At 39.3% G+C, this 22,026-nt stretch overlaps 1 protein-coding gene across 1 annotated transcript in view; it reads left to right on the plus strand.

Moving 5' to 3' along the window:
• The window catches only part of LOC110502511 (glutamate receptor ionotropic, delta-1), a 457,066-nt gene that overhangs the window by 388,590 nt on the left and 46,450 nt on the right, over window positions 1-22,026 (plus strand). Inside the window, exons 9-12 of the mRNA XM_036960054.2 lie at window positions 5,830-5,931; window positions 7,745-7,942; window positions 8,954-9,275; window positions 17,515-17,653. Of these exons, the coding sequence (XP_036815949.1) occupies window positions 5,830-5,931; window positions 7,745-7,942; window positions 8,954-9,275; window positions 17,515-17,653 (761 nt within the window). The remainder of the gene's footprint in view (window positions 1-5,829; window positions 5,932-7,744; window positions 7,943-8,953; window positions 9,276-17,514; window positions 17,654-22,026) is intronic.

Below are 22,026 nucleotides of genomic sequence, written 5' to 3' on the forward strand. Positions count from 1 at the left end.
CCTCAGTATAGTTGCAAGTTGTGTGACCGATGCAGTATTTAGAAAGAGGACCCTGTTACCATGCTAGAGGCTGCACTTGTTGCCTTGGTGACCAGCTCATATATTTGCATGCAGGGTTGTGGAGTAACGGATTACATGTAATCTGTTACATATAAGGGATTACAAATATGGTAACTGTAATCCGTTACGTTACCAGCAAAATTATTGTAATCAGATGACAGATACTTCTGAAAAACTAGATGATTAATTCGAGGGTTACTTTTAAATTGAGAAAGGATGTTTGCGAAAATAAATCTCTGTTTTCTCAATTACTTTCAAATAAGCATTGAAAAAAGGCACACATTTTAGTTTGTTCCACCTGAGCGAGTCAGACCACAAGTCAGAGACAACTATGATGACACGCCAAATTTGTTTGATGGATCGCAGGAAAAGAGCTGGAATATGCTTTTGTAGGCTAGAGTCCAAGCTATGTCTTTCAATGGTGCGACTGCTGTCGGCATCCAAAGATTATCTAGCTTGGAGGTAAGGATGACAGCAGTGATGTAGTCTACGGCGAAACAGATGTCACTTATTATTTATATCTACTTAGCGCATTGATGTGAATCACACTGCTGCTCTCTCATTTAGCGATTTGCGCCTTATAGATTGTGGATGGCTGTTCACAAATGTAAATGTGTATTTGATCCCAATAATGGTTGAATTCAAGAAGTTTAAGCTGCCTATCAATCATTGTTTTTGAAACCAGTGGACAGCCAGTGAAAAATGTGCTCTTGCAACAGCTGCATAGTGCGGATCCCAGCCTATGGAATCTACTGGGGCTTTTATTGCTCTATCTAAATCATGCTGATAAAAAACTCCATGGGCCTAATAGACACATGCTCAAACTAGCCCACTTTTGACTTATCAAAAGATTTATAAATTATATATATACAGTGGGGCAAAAAAGTATTTAGTCAGCCACCAATTGTGCAAGTTCTACCACTTAAAAAGATAAGAGAGGCCTGTAATTTTCATCATAGGTACACTTCAACTATGACATACAAAATGAGAAAAAAATCCAGAAAATCACATTGTATTGTATTTGGTCACCTACAAACAAGCAAGATTTCTGGCTCTCACAGACCTATAACTTCTTCTTTAAGATGCTCCTCTGTCCTCCATTTGTTACCTGTATTAATGGCACCTGTTTGAACTTGTTATCAGTATAAAAGACACCTGTCCACAACCTCAAACAGTCACACTCCAAACTTCACTATGGCCAAGACCAAAGAGCTGTCAAAGGACACCAGAAACAAAATTGTAGACCTGCACCAGGCTGGGAAGACTGCATCTGCAATAGGTAAGCAGCTTGGTTTGAAGAAATCAACTGTGGGAGCAATTACTAGGAAATGGAAGACATACAAGACCACTGATAATCTCCCTCGATCTGGGGCTCCACGCAAGATCTCACCCCGTGGGGTCAAAATTATCACAAGAAAAAAAAAATCCCAGAACCACACGGGGGGACCTAGTGAATGACCTGCAGAGAGCTGGGACCAAAGTAACAAAGCCTACCATCAGTAACACACTACGCCGCCAGAGACTCAAATCCTGCAGTGCCAGACGTGTCCCCCTGCTTAAGCCAGTACATGTCCAGGCCCGTCTGAAGTTTGCTAGAGAGCATTTGGATGATCCAGAAGAAGATTGGGAGAATGTCATGTGGTCAGATGAAACCAAAATATACATTTTGGGTAAAAACTCAACTCGTCGTGTTTGGAGAACAAAGAATGCTGAGTTGCATCCAAAGAACACCATACGTACTGTGAAGCATGGGGGTGGAAACATCATGCTTTTTGGCTGTTTTTCTGCAAAGGGACCACGACGACTAATCCGTGTAAAGGAAAGAATGAATGGGGCCATGTATTGTGAGATTTTGAGTGAAAACCTCCTTCCATCAGCAAGGGCATTGAAGATGAAACGTGGCTGGGTCTTTCAGCATGACAATGATCCCAAACACACCGCCCGGGCAACGAAGGAGTGGCTTCGTAAGAAGCATTTCAAGGTCCTGGAGTGGCTTAGCCAGTCTCCAGATCTCAACCCCATAGAAAATCTTTGGAGGGAGTTGAAAGTCTGTGTTGCCCAGCAACAGCCCCAAAACATCACTGCTCTAGAGGAGATCTGCATGGAGGAATGGGCCAAAATACCAGCAACAGTGTGTGAAGACCTTGTGAAGACTTACAGAAAACGTTTGACCTCTGTCATTGCCAACAAAGGATATATAACAAAGTATTGAGATAAACTTTTGTTATTGACCAAATACTTATTTTCCACCATAATTTGCAAATAAATTCATAAAAAATCCTACAATGTGATTTTCTGGATTTTTTTTCTACTAATTTTGTCTGTCATAGTTGAAGTGTACCTATGATGACAATTACAGGCCTCTCATCTTTTTAAATTGGAGAACTTGCACAATTGGTGGCTGACTAAATACTTTTTTGCCCCACTGTACACAGTTGAAGTCGGAGGTTTACATACAATTAGGTTGGAGTCATTAAAACTTGTTTTTAAACCACTCCACAAATTTATTGTTAACAAACTATAGTTTTGGCAAGTCGGTTAGGACATCTACTTTGTGCAAATATAAACACCATGGGACCACGCAGCCGTCATACCGCTGTCGTGTCTTTACTATCATTAATTGAAGACTTTTAATTTTTATCAAAGATTCTCTGTAATTAGTATTACGTGATTAAACTGATTAATCATGTAACTGTAATTAACTACAAAGTCGGGGGAACAGGGAAAATATTCAGATTACAAAGTTATAATTTCCTAATATAACTTTTCAGATATTTTATATCTGATCAATTATTCTTTGAATTAATGAATGATTTACTTTCCGTCATGTTAGTCTCATTCCAAACGTCGTAAATTGTTGGTTAGCTGCATGAACCCAGTCTTCACTATGAGTCATCCATACATCAATTGTGTTAAATCATTTATCTACTAAGTAATTCACAGAAATGCATAAACAAACAAACAAAGTAAATATGATTACAAGAAATGATAGGGGAATGTGCCCTAGTGGGCTAAACCGGCATGGCGGCTTGTTAGACAAAAGGGGAGTGGGGGTCAGATGAGAAGTCAATACAGAGTTGATAATTATAACAATTGAAATGCTAATCATTTGCACATGAACGCTCACTCATTCGAGAACAATTGCAATCAATATATATATTTACGGTCAGTGTGTCGTCGGGATCTCTGCTGAAAAGTTAGTTTCTGTTGGAGAGTTTCATCCTCTCTCTCTCTCTGTCGTGGTTAGAGTGGATAGTTCAGAGTGACATTCATTCATGTCGTTATGGATAGGTGTTTCGGCGGTTGTCGTTCTTCGTGTCCAATGATACCGAATTCCTAGCTGCAGACTAATAATTAATATCAAAGACTTGTTCTTATTCTGCCGGTATCGATAGTCTAAGAGTTTAACCTGTTATGGCTGCAATCCCGATATCGGGATCGATATGACAACTACCAGTGAAAATGGGCGCCAAATTCAAACCACAGAAATCTCATAATTACAATTCCTAAAACATACATGTGTCCGATATAATTTCAAAGCTATTCACGTTGTTAATCCCACCAAAGTGTCCGATTTCAAATAGGCTTTTCAGCGAAAGCACTACAAACGATTATGTTAGGTCTCAAACCACAATAAGCACAGCCATTTTCCAGCAAAATATAGCATTCACAAAAAGCATGAATAAAGATAAAAAATCATCACTAACCTTGAATTATCTTCATCAGATGACACTCATAGGACTTCATGTTATACAACATGCATGTTTTGTTTGATAAAGTTCATATTTATTGCAAAACATCTGAGTTTACATTGGCTATTTAGATTCACTAGTTCCAAAAACATCAAGTGATTTTGCCTGGCCACATCGTTTCAACAGAAATACTCATCATAAATGTAGATGATAATACAAGTTATACACATGGAATTATAGATATACCTCTCCTTAATGCAACCGCTGTGTCAGATTTCAAAAAAAGGTTTACGGAAAAAGCAACCCATGCAATAATCTGACACGTCGCTCAGAACAGTAGCCAAATTAGCCTCCATGTTGGAGTCAACAGAAACCATAAAATACATGATAAATGTTTCCTTACCTTTGATGAACTTCATCAGAATGCAGTCCTAGAAATCCCAGGTCCACAGTAAATGCTTGTTTTGTTCTGAAATGTCCTTTATAAGCTGGTCTGCAACCTTTGTCCTCTTGTAATTGAGAGAAACATGATCTGGTGATAGAAAACCCGAGTGTGTGGTTTTATTCGGAAGGGCAGAAAAGGGCCTGTCCCAGGATGCCCGACAATAACTGTGGTTGGGCATCCTGCAGGATCTTCCCTAGGAATTTATGACCTCTCTGACCACAGCAGCCTGGTTGTAGGAGGCAGAGAGAGGGGGATGGTGCTCGCTGTGAAACGAGTCCTGTATCGGCATAACCTGAAAGGCCGCTCAGCAAGGAAGAAGCCACTGCTCCAAAACCGCCATAAAAAAGCCAGACTATGGTTTACAACTGCACATGGGGAAAAAGATTGTACATTTTGGAGAAATGTCCTCCGGTCTGATGAAACAAAAATAGAACTGTTTGGCCATAATGACCATTGTTATGTTTGGAGGAAAAAGGGGGAGGCTTGCAAACTGAAGAACACCATCCCAACCGTGAAGCACGGGGTGGCAGTATCATGTTGTGGGGGTGCTTTGCTGCAGGAGGCACTGGTGCACTTCACAAAATAGATGGCTTCATGAGGCAGGAAAATTATGTGGATATATTGAAGCAAGATCTCAGGAAATCAGTCAGGAAGTTAAAGCTTGGTCGCAAATGGGTCTTCTAAATGGACAATGACCCCAAGCATACTTACAAAGTTGTGGCAAAACGGCTTACGGACAACAAAGTCAAGGTATTGGAGTGGCAATCACAAAGCCCTGACTTCAATCCTACAGAAAATGAGTGGGAAAAACTGAAAAAGTGTGAGCGAGCAAGGAGGCCTACAAACCTGACTAAGTTGCACCAGCTCTATCAGGAGGAATGGCCCAACTTATTGTGGGAAGCTTGTGGGAGGCAACCCAAAATATTTAACCAAAGTTAAACAATGTAAAGGCAATGCTACCAAATACTAATTGAGTGTATGTAAACTTCTGACCCACTGGGAATGTGATGAAAGAAATAAAAGCTGAAATCAATCAATCACTCTCTCTACTATTATTCTGACATTTAACATTCTTAAAACAAGGTAGTGAACCTAACTAACCTTAGACAGAGAATTTTTACTAGGATTAAATGTCAGGAATTGTGAAACTGAGTTTAAATGTACTTGGCTAAGGTGTATGTAAACGTCCGACTTCAACTGTATATACAGTGGGGAGAACTAAGTATTTGAAACACTGACGATTTTGCAGGTTTTCCTACTTACAAAGCATGTAGAGGTCTGTAATTTTTATCATAGGTACACTTCAACTGTGAGAGACGGAATCTAAAACAAAAATCCAGAAAATCACATTGTATGATTTGTAAGTTATTAATTTGCATTTGCAACCCGGAAGTTACATTACTGATTACAATTTGACAGGTAACTAGTAACTGTAATGGATTACATTTAGAAAGTACCCTACCCAACCCTGTTTGCAATGCCAGTTCCCTACATTTCTTAAAAGTGATTGAGTCTTGTATGCCAACTATGTTGATTAGATTAGTCATCACACACCCCATTGAGTTTTCATTGAAATTAATAGATTGTTTAATTATATTGCAGACACTCTCACTTTCCCATCCTCTCTCTCAGTTGGCGACTTGGGACTCAACTCGTGGGCTGAACGGTAGTCTAAAGGAGAGTCGGATAGAGAACGGCATGCAAGGAGTGACGGTCAAGGTGGTAACATTACTAGTAAGTGCTTACTCACTACCAACACTATACCAACTTGCCACTTGATGCTGCTATACTCTGTCTGGTCACCTTGTCACTTCCTGTGTAGGATTAGAACATAATGTGAGGTCTTGCTCTTCTTCTTCATCTGGCTCTGTGGATATACTCCACCCTTACAGAAAAAAAACACATGTTCCAAAAACAAATATTTTAATGTGATCACACAATTTTATGTCAAGTTAAAGTGATAACATGTGACAACATGTAAATTCACAACCTGGTCTCAGAGCATTTTATATTATTCTTTATGTAAATACGAGAGACTCCAGTTAGTATATGTTACTTTTCATATGGTATGTTTTAATTTGTGCATGTACATCACCCATTTCGTATGATATGTTACGAATTACACTTTGTATTGCATTACTGGTCAAAACTTTTAGAACGCCTACTCATTCATGGGTTTTTCTTTATTATTACTATTTCCTACATTGTAGAATAATAGTGAAGACATCAAAAATATAAAATAACCCATATGGAATCATGTCGTAACCAAAAAAGTGTTTAACAAATCAAAATATAGTTAATATTTGAGATTCTTCAAATAGCCACCGTTTGCTTTGTTGATTTGATGTCTTCACTATTATTCTACAATGTAGAAAATAGTTAAAATAAACACGATTGAATGAGTAGGTAATGTATATGTGACGAATTTGCAAAACATACAATATGTTACTAATTTGAAAATGTACAATATGTTGATATGTTACAAACGTTGGTTAGGTTTAGGGGATAGGGTTAAGTTTAGGATTTAGGTTAAAAAGGTTTAAGGGAAGGGTTAGCTAAAAGGGTTAGGGTTAAGGAAATTGTTAGCTAAAAGGATTATGGATAGGATTATTAGCTAACATGCTAAGTAGTTGTCCATGATGAGATTTGAACTAGCAAACTTTGGGTTGCTAGGCATTCACGTTGTACGTCCACAGATCCACCCTTTTGTAACAATCTGTCTTATGTAACCATACCAAACGTACATTAACATATAATACTAATTAGAGTGTCTCGAATTTACCTTTACGTCTAGTCTATTAGACCAGGATGATTAACATACTACACGAGAAAATGTGAACATGTGAATTGTTCCAAAAACATGTAAAATTTGTAACATTTTATGTGAAATAATGTGATCTTCCACATGTGAAATAATCTAGTTTTTTTCTGTAAGGGCAACAATACAATACAGCTCCTCCTTAGCTGCTTGTCCGCTACCATTCTGCTCTCTCTCTTCACACAAGATTTACCTGCCCCATTCTTATTCACATAGGTTCTGCTTGGCTCCCTCTTGGCAGCTCTGTTTAATTCATGTCGTTTTTCCAATCCACCCCAGCAGCTCTCCTCGTCAACTGTCTTTTCCACCCATTCAATTCATTCCTGACACTCCCCCATAAAGAAGAGCCATTGTTTGCCTCAGTACATTTAGAATGGTAATTTCTGCCTGATTAAGTGTCACACGTCTCCACAACACCAGCTGTTACGGGTCAACAGACACCCAAGAAACTCTTTATGAAGATGACGTTTGACTTGCAGCAGGTCTTCATAAAGTTGTCACCCAAAAGTCCGAAATGAACTGGACCCGTTTATGAACCACCTTGGCATTCTGACAAATGATGGGACTATGATTTAATGCACACGGACACTTGTCAAATTTACAGTAGTGTTTAAACTTTTGGCTGCATGAATACTCTATATCTGTATGTTTTTGAGCCAAGGCATTTAGTCAAAGTAAAGTTGAACTTGTAAACCCAAATTATGTTGTGTTCTATATGTTATCCAACAGGAGGAACCCTTTGTGATGGTAGCTGAGAACATTCTTGGGCAACCTAAACGCTACAAAGGTTTCTCCATTGATGTTCTGGATGCTCTGGGCAAGATCCTGGGCTTCAAGTATGAGATTTACCAGGTGGCCGATGGAAAGTATGGAACCCCTACCTTCAACGGCTCCTGGAACGGCATGATAGGAGAGCTTATCAGTAAGGTAAGTATGTCTACCACTACTGGAGTTTGTACTGTTTGTTTTGGAGGTTGATCGATAGTTTGCTGTTGACTGCTCTGGTGACATCGTTTTTCCCAATTGCCGCAGTTCTTTCCTCCCTGAGTAGCTGACTGTAGCCTTAACACAGTGGAGTCCATTATAGTGTTGGTCTTCATGGAAAGATAGTCACTGCACAGTGTGATGACTCACTATTGTGGCAGATCTGTTAAGGCCAATGATGTTTGCATCAGAGTGGCTCCACTACAGTCTGGCCATCAGGCTGACAATCAGGCTGCTCCAGACAAAGCAGTAACCAGTGCAGGAGGGGCTTCAACTCAGCAGGCTAACAATGCTAACAGTAGGGCAGTGAGTGGGTAGGGAACAATTATATCACCCAATGGAGTAGAGAATCACCGGTAGAAGTAAGACTGAAATGCAATGTGTAAGTCCCTGTAATTTCCTGTAAGTGAACTTGCTGCAGAGAATGCAGCCCAGGTGAACTACTTTCCAGCCTTTCACGCTAACAGTACTTTGCGGACATTATCACTTCATGAAGGGAGAATTTATCTTTGATTATGGCCTTGAGATAGTGTTTATCCCAACAATCCAGACATGATTTGTGTCATAGGGTCCCACTCTATCAGCAGGTGTCCACAACCAGTGCTGATACCACTGTGAAATTAGAAAAAAAGATACTAGCAACATGTGTACTGTAAATCTGTCATGTGAGATTAGCCTTTACAATAAAATCATTTAGTTAATTGGCATGTGGAATCTGTCTGGCCTCTATAGGTCTGCATGGCCTTCTGCTGTGTGAAATAGTTATAGTTTCAAGCCCATATAACAATGGAAAGAGCGAAGGAAAAAGCCACAACAGACAGCTATTTTACAGTGATAACTTTTTTTCTGTGACCATGAAATGGCAAACATCAACAAACAGAGTATTATCTCAGAACCAACAGCTTGAATGTATTTTCAAGGCTGTAACTGATCTATCTCTCTATCCATGCACAGCGAGCAGACTTGGCAGTATCAGCCATCACTATAACTCCAGAGAGGGAGAGTGTGGTGGACTTCAGCAAGCGCTACTTGGACTACTCTGTGGGGATTCTGATGAGGAAGTCTGAGGAGAAGATCAATATCTTCTCTCTCCTGGCGCCCTTTGACCTGGCCGTTTGGGCATGCATCGCAGCCGCCATCCCCGTGGTTGGTGTCATGATCTTCATCCTAAGGCGGGTCCAGTCGGTCCGTCCTGCAGGGGGACACCAGGCCACCTCTGTGTCCACCTCCCTCCAGAGCGCCATCTGGATTGTCTATGGAGCTTTTGTGCAGCAAGGTGAGCTTGGTACTGTGGCATCACAAGAGAGGAAAGAGGGGACACCAGCATCTTGCATCAAAGTCGCTTCATATGCAGTAAAATGCTTACTTGGTACAATATCACTGACAACAAAACAGTGACTTTTGACCGTTGGCGGCAATATGACACAAAGATAGATAGATCCATATATGTCTTGATAGACAGATATACACTACCAAACATTAGCAACAACTTTTGCACTCAGAACAGCATCAATTCATTGGGGCATGGATTCTACAAGGTGTCAAAAGCATTCCACAGGGACAATGGCCCATGTTGACTCTAGTGCTTCCCACAGTTGTGTCAAGTTGGCTGGATGTCCTTTGGGCTGTGCACCATTCATGAGAAACACGGGAAACTGTTGAGCGTGACAAACCCACCAGCGTTGCAGTTCTTGACACAAACCGTTGCGCCTGGCACCTACTACCATACACTGTTCAAAGGCACTTCAATATTTTGTCTTGTCCATTCACCCTCTGAATGGCACACATACACAATCCATGTTTTAAAGGATTTAAAAATGTAAAAATCCTTCTTTAACCTGTCTCCTCCCCTTCATCTACACCGATTGAAGTGGATTTAACAAGTGACATCAATAAGGGATCATAGCTTTTACCTGGATTCACATGGTCATTTATGGAAAGAGTCAGTGTATAACCAGACAGAAAAACAATAGAAAATAATTTTGTTTTGTCCCTATTAAATGCCACACATACAGGTAGCAGAGTTGTTTCATGTGAAGAATGGAGCCCATTTCCCACTCTAGCGTTTTAAAGGTGCCTATGACTCAAAGAATATCAGGTTTTTGAGTCTGTTCCGGATCCAGGCATCTCAGTTGTGAACATATGACTACTTCAGCAACCACTGTTAAACCCTCAACAGTGTCTAGCACAGTGGTTGCCAACTGTTCATCGCGATCGACTGGTCAATCTTCAAAGCATTCCTAAATCACTAAATATTTCTGTAGAAAAGCCAATGAACGATCAAGGTTTGTGCTCCTTTTTTAAAATCGTTTTGAGCTGTTGCCGGTAGGTGCACTTGATTCAAAAGTCCTGCGCACCGGGTAAACAAAGTGTTCCCGTGAGACAACGCCTACCCAAATCTTTGACTAAATCGAGTGCATCTACTGAGCTGCCCAATCGGATAGCTCAAATCACCGTGGCTACAGAGCTTCCATGACCCTGGCACAGCCAATTTTAATACGTAAGATTTAATCACTTTTAAGAGAGACTGTCAACGAATACAGCAAAGAGCTGCTGTTGTTATGAGTGAGTTCATGTTTAGGTTTTTATTCAGCACTGTCACCTTTTTTTATTCTACACTATTACAAAACGTACTTCTCCATACTTCCGCTCGGGCTGCAGCTGCAATGAATGAGTAGCCAAGTATCCAAGTATAGCCAAGTATAGCCCTGCGTTTTATTATTATTAGAAACTCGTGTCGATTTTAATATTAAGGAATATTTAACTTTCTCTGGTCACAGGAACAACATGAATTTGTCTATGAGGCAGATGCGGTGCGACTTGAGTTTCGCCATCAGGTGAAAGACGGTGTCCACTCTCTCTGGTCAGTCTCACCGGAGGAAAGGAAGGAGAGAGCAGGGACAGTGAGAGGCGGTTGGGAACATTTTTGAGTGGTCATCCAACTCGGAATTCCAAGTAGGAAACTCTGGCATCTTTCTAGAGCTCCGACTTTTCAACCTGAAGATTACTGACATCGTGATTTGACCTCCTTGACCATCAGATGCAGGTACCATCAGTCCAGTAAAAAAGAAAAAAAAAGTGCTAAACCAACTGATCTATTTTGTTAGCAAATTTCGCTTAGTGAAATATAATATTGTCTGAATAACAATATTGGCAGGCCAATCCTATAGCCAATATGCTGTGATAATGTATTAGGCCTACTGCCCAAACCTCATTCCAACAAAACTGTTGTGAGGGTAATGTAAAAAATAATAATCTGAACAGTAGATCTCAGCTTGCTTTTTGACTGCGAAAGTGATCTCGACTCAGAAAACGGTGGTGACCACGGATCTAGCACTTTGCCAGGCAGCCTTTTTAAGCCGAAGCCCCACCACATTTTAGGAATCCTCACTTTTTTATTTTCACTTGTTGACCTTTTCACGTCTTTGGAGGATGACGTAAATGTGTTGGTAAATATGACTGCCACTGTGGATGATTGTGAGAAGGTGTACATCAGAGGTTTCCAAAAAACTTTGGCCCACGACCCCAATTTGATATCTGAAAATGATTGCGACCCCAACCATGTGTAAAAAAAGTATGTAATTAACAGCTAATGTTAGCTTTTTTATTTGAGGCTATGGCAGTCAATTGCAAAACATTCTAACAGTATTTCTGATAGTGTTCTCAGCTCAACATCACATACTTTTAATATGGGGCTATGACAGTCAAGTGCAAATTAGTCTGACATAATTCCTCTTATTTCACCACCACTAGTGAGATGAATGTGCTTGACGAGTGTCGCATCGGAGCGTCTCAAAGTCAGGGGGCGTGGTCGACAGTGAGCTCCTCATAACTGTTGTCACATCCAACCTGGATCGATATTTGGTTTTAATGTAGACGGGAGCACTGAATCCAGCTTCACACAGATATGAGCTGGTGAAGGGTACCATGAGTTTTAATGCTCGCGGGGAGACTGCAGGGTATTCCCTTTGAGTCAGGAACCAAAACTCCTCCATAGTGACCCATGATTGCTTTGTCTGGGGCATTCGGTCACATGACAGCTTGATCAGCTTTCCGATTTCACTTACCGGCATGTCAGCTTAACCAGGATCAGAGTCAAAAGGAGTTCTCTCCAATAAGAAATCTTTCCTCTGAATCCACTGATTCGGTCATCTGTAGAATGTTTTGGTATTTCCGATTCATGCTTGCGTTCAGTACATTCAGTTTCCCAAATGTCTGTTACATAGACAGGGAGACACATTTACTTTTCATTACACAAAAAGTCAAGTCAGTTTAATTTACATCCATTTCAAAGATATTTCCAACACTCCCTCTCCATAACCACAAAGCCTCGGTGTGAATTATAAACTGGGTGGTTTGAGCCCTGAATGATGATTGGCTGAAAGCCAAGGTATTTCAGACCGTATACCACTGGTATGACAAAACATGTATTTTTACTGTTATAAAAGCGTTTGTAACCAGTTTATAATAGCAATCAAATTTTATTGGTCACATACACACATTTTGCAGATGTTATTGCAGGTGTAGTGAAATGTTTGTGTTCCTTGCTCGATCTGTCACCCCTGCTCTCGCTCTCCCTCTCTGGCGCTCAAGGGTGCCAGGCTGCCCTTCATTATGCACACGTCACCATCATTACGCACAGCTGCGCAACATTGGACTCACCTGGACTCACCATTGCTTTGTTGACTACCCCCTCTTTATTTGTCTGCTTCTCACTTTGTTCCTTGTGTCAGCATTGATGTCGTTATTTTCCCCCTGACCAGATGCTGTTTCTGTCCTTTTTCATGTCGGTTGTTTATTAAATGTTCTCCCTGTACCTGCTTCTCGTCTCCAGCGTCGATCCTCCCAATATCTAACAATACACACAAATCTAAAAAGAAAATGGAATTAAGAAATATATAAATTAGTGATGCACCGATGAACCCGATACCGATAACAGATATTTATAATTTTAGCAGCCTTTTAAGCATTCTAGTACAGGTAAATAGTTAACACACACACATGGACACAGCGATCTAAGGCACTGCATCTCAGTCCCTGGTTCGAATCCAGGCTGTATCACATTCCGGCCGTGATTGGGAGTCCCATAGTGCGGCGCACAATTGTCCCAGCGTCGTCCGGGCCGTCATAGTAAATAAGAATTTGTTCTTAACTGACTTGTCTAGTTAAATAAAGGTTACAAACACACACCACACTGACCAAAAAGTTATTTTGTTGTAATTTACGTATGTCCCCATTACCAGTAAAACATAATCAAAACGTATTTATTTCACTTACTTGCTGTGCTTTTTCATTGTTCATTTGTTCAGTCGTTTCATTCTCAACCAGGATTTCTATGGAACGCTGTTTGAGTCTTTACATGTAAAAAATATACATGTTAAATAACACATCTGTTTTAGTAGCTATCGTTAACTAGCTAACTATATAGCTAGGTGCCATCTAAAATAACCCTAAGACAGTTATTATTTGATTAAGGGTGGTCAGACCCATCTATGTGAAGCTAGCCACAATAAGGATTAGCCACAACAGTGGACTTTGCGGTTAGCCTTCAAAATAAAAGTATGGCATAACTATACTATTTGTATTCATTTGCATTACTGTCAATTGCATACTTTTATTTTGAAAGCACATCGCAAATTCCATGATTGTGCCTAATCCTTATTGTGGCTAGCTTCACAATGTATAACCCAGTGCGGTCGAGCCTCACTAACCAGATGAAGCTAGCTGGCTGCTTATAATGTTAGATGTGGGCAACAGGGTTAAGTAGCAGGCTAGCTATTTATTTTCATGAACTGAAGTTCAATTTCAGTAGGTGAACAACAAGTGGCAACCTAGCTAATACTTACTCACAGGGATTCATAAATCATTGCTAAGAATAATGAACATTACTGCAGGTTCTACTGGTCATTGTTTTCAGGCTGGTTGTATTGGTGCTAGCTAGGTACCAAGCTAAAGCTAGCTACCCCAGAAGTTGGTCAAACAAATTATGCTTCATTACCAACGTGGTATTGTAAATACATCGTTCATTGCCGGTGTTTCTTGTTTGCACACTTTTGCACAGCATTTACAGTGCTACTGTATCTTTTTTGACAAGCAAAGACCCAAACGGCATTCCATAGTATGTATGTCGTGAAGCTAATGGCAGTGACACCATTACTGTGTAACTCCGGTAGGGCAACATCTGAAAAATAGCGTACTTGGTAGTGTGTACCGGTGTTCGACCAGTCGGCGAAAGCAAAACATCACCTACGACAGAGACTTGGCTTTAATAGATGTAGCCTTTTAGTTGTTTCGTAGAAATTGTGTTACTCTTTCAAATGACTGCTCGATCCGCACAGCAGACATTGGTGGGCTAGTTTAGGAATGCTGTGTTGCACGTATAGCGCAAAATTTTATGTAGTCGTCATGTACCTATGTTATATAGGTATGCACGTCAGCTTTGGCATCGGTTTTGCACATCGGGGCGTTAAACTAGATATCAGCCGATACCGATGTTGGCATTTTTAGCTAATATTGGCCTATTCCGATATGTTCACCGATATATCGTGCATCCCTAATATAAATATTAGGGCGAGCAATGTCGGAGTGGCATTGACTAAAATACTGTAGAATAGAATACATATGAAATGAGTAAAGCAGTATGTAAACATAATTAAAGTGACTTGTGTTCCATTATTAAAGTGACCAGTGATTCCATCTCTATGTATATAGGCAGCAGCATCTGATGTTAAAGTTGAGTAGTGATCTCTGTTAGAGGTTGACCGATTATGATTTTTCAATGCCAATATCGATTATTGGAGGACCAAAAAGCGCCGATACCGATTAATCGGCCGATTTTATTATTATTATTTTTTTTGTAATAATGACAATTACAACAATACTGAATTAACACTTATTTTGACTTAATATCATACATCAATAAAATCAATTTAGCCTCAAATAAATAATGAAACATGTTCAATTTGGTTTAAATAATGCAACAACAAAGTGTTGGAGAAGAAAATAAGAGTGCAATATGTGCCATGTAAGAAAACATTTAAATTCCTTGCTCAGAACATGAGAACATATGAAAGCTGGTGGTTCCATTTATCATGAGTCTTAAATATTCCCAGGTAAGACATTTTATGGTTGTACTTATTATAGGAATTATAGGACTATTTCTCTCTATACGATTTGTATTTCATATACCTTTTGACTATTGGATGTTCTTATAGGCACTTTAGTATTGCCAGTGTAACAGTATAGCTTCCATCCCTCTCCTCGCTCCTACCTGGGCTCAGCCACCCTCGAAGCAGCGTTACCCATGCAGAGCAAGGGGAACAACTACTCCAAGTCTCAGAGCGAGTGACGTTTGAAACGCTATTAGCGCGCATCCTGCTAACTAGCTAGCCATTTCACATCGGTTACACCAGCCTAATCTCGGGAGTTGATAGGCTTGAAGTCATAAACAGCGCAATGCTTGAAGCATTGCCAAGAGCTGCTGGCAGAATGCACAAAATTGATGTTTGAATGAATGCTTATGAGCCTGCTGGTGTCTACTATTGCTCAGTCAGATTGCTCTATCAAATCATAGATTTAATTATAACATAATAACACACAGAAATATTAATATGGTCGAATCTGGAAACTATCATCTTGAAAACAAAATATTTATTATTTCAGTGAAATACGGAACCGTTCCTTATTTATCTAACGGGTGGCATCCATAAGTCTAAATATTTCTGTTACATTGCACAACCTTCAATGTTATGTCATAATTACGTAAAATTCTGGCAAATTAGTTTGCAACGAGCCCGGCGGCCAGAACTGTTGCATATACCCTGACTCTGTGTGTAATGAACGCACGATGCAACTGAAAGTCTGGACTGAAATCACCCTTCCTCTCTCTGGGTCCCAGAGACTACATGTAACCTCACCTCGGGACCTATACACACCGCTAAGATTAGCAGCCCTATGTAGGCACGCAGGTCAATCTCATCCAGTTATTTCCATATTTACGGAAACCCTCCACATTTGTCTCCATCTCCAGGATGATTTTTTTTCGATGGCTGGTGTGATGAACATGTAGAATGTTGAGGCAATCTCCTAGCCATGGGCAACTTCATGTCTTGTGGGCCCTGGGGTCATCCTATTGACATGTTGTGCTGCCATCCTGCCCTGGTTGTCATATGGTGACAAGGACCATGTTATTTTGCTGTTCTTTGACAAAAATTGATTTCTTCTTCATCTGAAGATGATGCATCATGCTCTGGGTTGTATTCTTCCCCATCTTCTTCTTCAGATACCTCCTCTTCTAAATAATTGTTCTCTAGTTCCTCCTGGACATCTGAAAAAAATCTGATCTCATATGAGGAAGCTGAGGTTTCCGATTGAGCTGATTGAGCTGATTGAGAGAATGCCAAGAGTGTGCAATGCTGTTATCAAGGCAAAGGGTGGCTACTTTGAAGAATATAACATTTACTTTGATGTGTTTAACACTTCTTTTTATTACTCCATGGTTCCATGTATGTCATTTCATAGTTTTGATGTCTTCACTATTATCCTACAAAGCAGAAAATAGAACAAATTAATAAAAACCCTGGAATGACTAGGTGTGTAAAAACCTTTGACTGGTACTGTGTGTGTATATATATATATATATATATATTTACACACACACACACACACACACACACACACACACACACACACACACACACACACACACACACACACACACACACACACAGTACCAGTCAAAAGTTTGGACACCTACTCATTCCAGGGTTTTTATTAATTTGTCATATATATTGTATATATATATATATATTTTTTTTTTATATAACCCTATGTCATTTAGATTTTCCACAAACACCTCTATGAAAAAAATCTTCTAGAACCTCTTGACCTTGGTATTAGTGCCGCATGAACACAATATTACTCTGTTTTTCTTATTTTTCTTTTTTGAAAAAGTCCTAAGGGTACATCATTGATAGTGACACTTGGAGACAAATGTATGCTTTTTTTCTCACAACCTGAATCTCTCAGATGACATTTCTGTGGCTTTACTCTTCAAAATGATAATTCACATTGACATTTCCTCGTCCGCTTTCTGTGAATTTAGGCCATGTATGGAGACAGAGTGCTTAGACTCCTGCTACAGGAAGAGAGAGCCAGCTACCTGCCTGGGCAAACAGTGGTAATGTGGTGGAGCATTTAGAGAGGGAATGAGAGGAAAAGTATTTGGTAGAAAGAGGGTTAAAAAGAGAGACCGAAATTGACAGAGACAGTTAGAAAGAGTACGATGAAGTGCTATGATACAGAGACAGGCGAGAGAGAGCAGAATAATTTAGAGGTCCTGAAAAATACAATTCCATTATAAAAAAAAATCAACCAGATCATTAGGATCAACAGGCTAAAACAAAACCGGCAGAGTAATGGTGCAATAAGTTGTGATATCACAAACAATGAATCAAATCCACATAATATTGTTCAAGACTTCATACAGTACATACTAACTTATCTTGTGTTTCTAGGGGGAGACTCCATCCTGGGTTCTGTGGCTCTACGTATCGTCATGGGCAGCTGGTGGCTTTTCACCCTCATTGTGTGTTCATCCTACACGGCCAACCTGGCAGCCTACCTCACGGTATCCCGCATGGACAACGCTGTTCGGTACGTTATCAACTTATCAACCCTGTTGTACAGTGTATCCTTCTATCTTTAAGACTCATTGAATGATGTGGTGATTTTCTGGTGGTAAGTGTCTTCAACTGGCAAGGATACTGGTATGTCTTACTTTTTCCAGCATTGACCTGCACTGCCAATTTCCTGATGTTTTTTGTCTTTGTGGGTTAGATCTCACCCATTTAGGCAAAATTAGACATACCAATAAACTCAAGTTGGGCAGGCTGTTGACATGGTGTCTCTCTTATACAAGCCAATAAATATGGACCAAGTGTGATTCACACACACTGACAAACAATTGTAATTCCTAACCCACTCCTTAAAATAAGTTTTCCCTCCTCAGTCCAAATGTTATTTGTTAATAAATCCAATTTAGCACACTCCTGTCTAAATAGAACATGTTGGTTACTGGGGAGAATGCTAAATAGCACCTAGATCCTTTATATCACGGCTTATTGTTCAATCATCTGTACCCCCAAACAAAGTGCCCATTAGTAATAAAATATAATATTTGTAGACGACATCTTTCTACTGCTCAGACACAATTATTATGTCTCTGTATACAGTTGAAGTCGGAAGTTTATGTACAGTTAGGTTGGAGTCATTAAAACTGTTTTTCAACCACTCCACACGTGTTAAACTATAGTTTTGGCAAATCAGTTAGGACATCTACTTTGTGTATGACAAGTAATTTTTCCAACAATTGTTGAGACAGATTATTTAACTTATCATTCACTGTATCACAATTCCAGTGGGTTTACATACAAGTTTACATACACTAAGTTGACTGTGCCTTTAAACAGCTTGGAAAAATCCATAAAATGATGTCATGGCTTTAGAAGCTCTGTTAGGCTCATTGACATCATTTGAGTCAATTGGAGGTGGTTGTTTTTCAAGGCCTACCTTCAATGTTGATTGAAGCAACATCTCAAGACATCTCAAGTTAAAGCTTGGTCGCAAATGGGTCTTCCAAATGGACAAGCCCTGACCTCAATCTTATAGAACATTTGTGGGCAGAACTGAAAAAGTGTTTGTGAGCAAGGAGGCCTACAAATCTGACTCGGTTAAACCAGCTCATTCAGGAGGAATGGGCAAAAATTCACTCAACTTTTTGTGGGAAGCTTGTGGAAGGCTACCCAAAAAGGTTTGACCCAAGTTAACACTCAACATTGCCTTTAAATTGTTAATGTAAACTTCTGACCCACTGGGAATGTGATGAAAGAAATAAAAGCTGAAATAAATAATTCTCTACCATTATTTTGACATTTCACATTCTTAAAATAAAGTGGTGATCCTACTTGCTAAAACAATGAGTTTTTGGGATTAAATGTCTAGGATTAAATGTCAGGAATTGTGAAACTGAGTTTAAATGTATTTGGCTAAGGTGTATGTAAACTTCCGACTTCAGCTGTAGCTGTTTAGAGTGGAAATGACACAGAGGAAGGAGAAAATTACAGAAGATATATCTGTATTGTCTTGGGGCCAAATCAAGCCTCTAGAAAAAAGGAAAAAGGTGTGTGTACGTACATGCATGCGTTCATATGTGCGTGTGTAAATCAAAGTGTTAATGTGTGTAAGTGGCAGGAAAGATTTAATCAATAAATGCTGTTAGCTCCATCAGCCAACATTTGCTTTCTTGAATCATTCCATAAACTAAATGTAATAAACTGGTGTGATAATTACTTCTCATTCTTTATTTAAACATCAGAGAGCATAATCACCATGCCTCAGGGTGGAGAGGTGAGATTAAAGGACTGTGATTAAATGTATTGCTTCAGATTGATGATGTCTCTCTGCTGAACGATATGAGAAACTCCTATTCACAACGATTCACTAATTACCAATTACTAATTACCAGTAACAAGGGTTTATTTGTGTGGCATACAAAACATATAGACAATTGGCAAGTTATTAGACCTGGTCTGGAAGACAGTCAAAAATACACTGAGGAAAACCTGCACAGTAAAATGTCCCTTAGATTAAAACCTTCGAGAAACCTTACCAAAATAGACAGTACTGAGTAACTTCATGATAGCAGCATTGTCAGGGAGGTTTTCGCCAAAACATTTCCAAATGCTCTTCCAACCAATTGAGACATGAAAATAGAGCTCTTTGACCATGCACACCAGTGGTGGGTCTGGCGTCAGAGGAAGATTATGCAGAAAATAACCTAATGCCTACTGTAAAAAATGGTGGTGGATGTTATGGGGCTATTTTGCTTCTAATGGTGCTGGATTCTTTGTTAAGGTCAACGGGATCATGAGCTTTACCCAGTACCAGGAAATGTTATCAAAAAATCTGGTTGCCTTTGCCAGGAGGCTGAAACTTGGCCTCAAGTGGATCTTCCAGCAAGACAATAACCCACATCAAAATCCTAAAATAAATGGTTAATTGACCACAAAATCAACATTTTGCAATGTCTCAGTCTGGTTTTAAAATTGAAGAGGGATGTCCACAAGTACAGACAAATGATTTCAAGGATCTGGAAATATTATTTATGAAGGAATGGTCTGATATCCCTCCAAATGTCTCCTCCAATCTCATAAAACGTTTTAGAAAAAAAGGCTCAGTGCCGTTATCCTCGCAGGGTGAGGTATTGAAAGGTATTAGGGTTACCAATAATGTTGACCTCTATCTTTGAGATTTGTAAGAAATTACTTGTTTATCAAAAGCTCTCAATGTTTTATCTCAATTCTATTAGTATTAAACTATGTTTTCCCATTATTTTGATCATATAATATACACTAAGTGTACATTAGGAAGATCTTCCTAATACTGAGTCCCCCTTTTGTCCTCACAACAGCCTCAATTTGTCTTGGCATGGACTCTAAAAAGGTTTCGAAAGCATTCCACAGGGATGCTGGCCCAAAGGCATCTACAGTTTGTAATTTCAACTTTGAAATCTCAGACTTGATTTTCCCCAGTGAAGAATGTATAAACCCTTAGAAAAAAATGTCCATTAATTATAATTCACATAATAATTCACATTTCCTTTAACTGCAGGATTATTTTCCTGCTGTAGGAAACTGGCTCAAATGAAGATACTATATCTGTAAATCCAATAAACAGTAATTTGGTATGTAGGCCCAAGATACATCTCTTAACTTAGTTTGAGAAAAGCTAATGGATTGGTTAAGCGATGGCTAAATTAATGAGAAATCAGATTTCACATGTCCATTTAAATCCACTCAACAAGGGCCTATCAACTTGAAGTATACAAATACAAATACATTACCATTATGAACCATGTTAAGTTTGGCATTGATATCTTTAAAAAAGGAAACTATTAACAATAACTTTTTTTACAATGTAAAGTTAATACTTAAAATAATCATACAAACAATTATTCTCAAGGACTGAAAGTCAGATCCACTCCAAATTTGGTATTTGCACTCATCACAATAGTCCCTATAGAGTTTGAGAAAATAACATTGATGCATACAAAGATGGCCACTATACCTGTAGATGCATATTAGCAAATACGGTAGTCCCGAGTGACGCAGTGGTCTAAGGCACTGCATCTCGGTGTAAGAGGTGTCACTACAGTCCTTGGTTTGAATCCAGGCTGTATCACATCTGGCTGTGATTGGGAGTCTCATATGGTAGTACACCATTGGCCCAGCATCGTCTGCGTTTGGCTGTGATAGGCCGTCATTGTAAATAAGAATTTGTTCTAAACTGACTTGTTAAGTTAAATAAAGGTTACATTTTACCTGGCCTTCACAACCCAATTGAAGTGTTTGGGATAGGTTGGACCGCAGAGTGACAGAAAAGCAGCCAACTAGTGCTCAGCATATGTGGGAACTTTTTTGGTTACTACATGATTCCATATGTGTTATTTCATAGTTTTGATTTCTTCACTATTATTCTACAATGTAGAAATTAGTAAAAAAAAAAAAAAAAAAAAACCTTGAAGGAGTACTTTTTTTTTCCAAACTTTTGACTGGTACTGTATGCTAATATGCACAAAAAAATCTAAGCGATTATCCAAAAGATGGCTGAATTGACAAATCATAAATAACAATTTACGTGTCCATTTTAACCAGTGGTCAGCTCACAACACTTAAAATTGAAGCAGAGATCTATTGCTCAGATTTAAAAAAAAATTGATTTAAGGCCCAATACAAATAGCCGACCAATCAGCCTGTTACCAACCCTTAGTAAACTTCCTGAAAAAATTGTGCTTGAACAGATACAATGCTATTTCACAGTAAACAGACTTTCAGCACGCTTATAGGGAAGGACACTCAACAAGCACAACACAAATGACTGATGATTGGTTGAGAGATTGATGATACAATTATTGTGGGGGCTGTCTTGTTGGACTTCAGTGCAGCTTTTGACATTATCGATCATAGTCG

Source organism: Oncorhynchus mykiss, chromosome 23 (genome assembly GCF_057628025.1).
Source record: "Oncorhynchus mykiss isolate SJ-2025 chromosome 23, ASM5762802v1, whole genome shotgun sequence".
Classification (NCBI taxonomy): domain Eukaryota; kingdom Metazoa; phylum Chordata; class Actinopteri; order Salmoniformes; family Salmonidae; genus Oncorhynchus; species Oncorhynchus mykiss.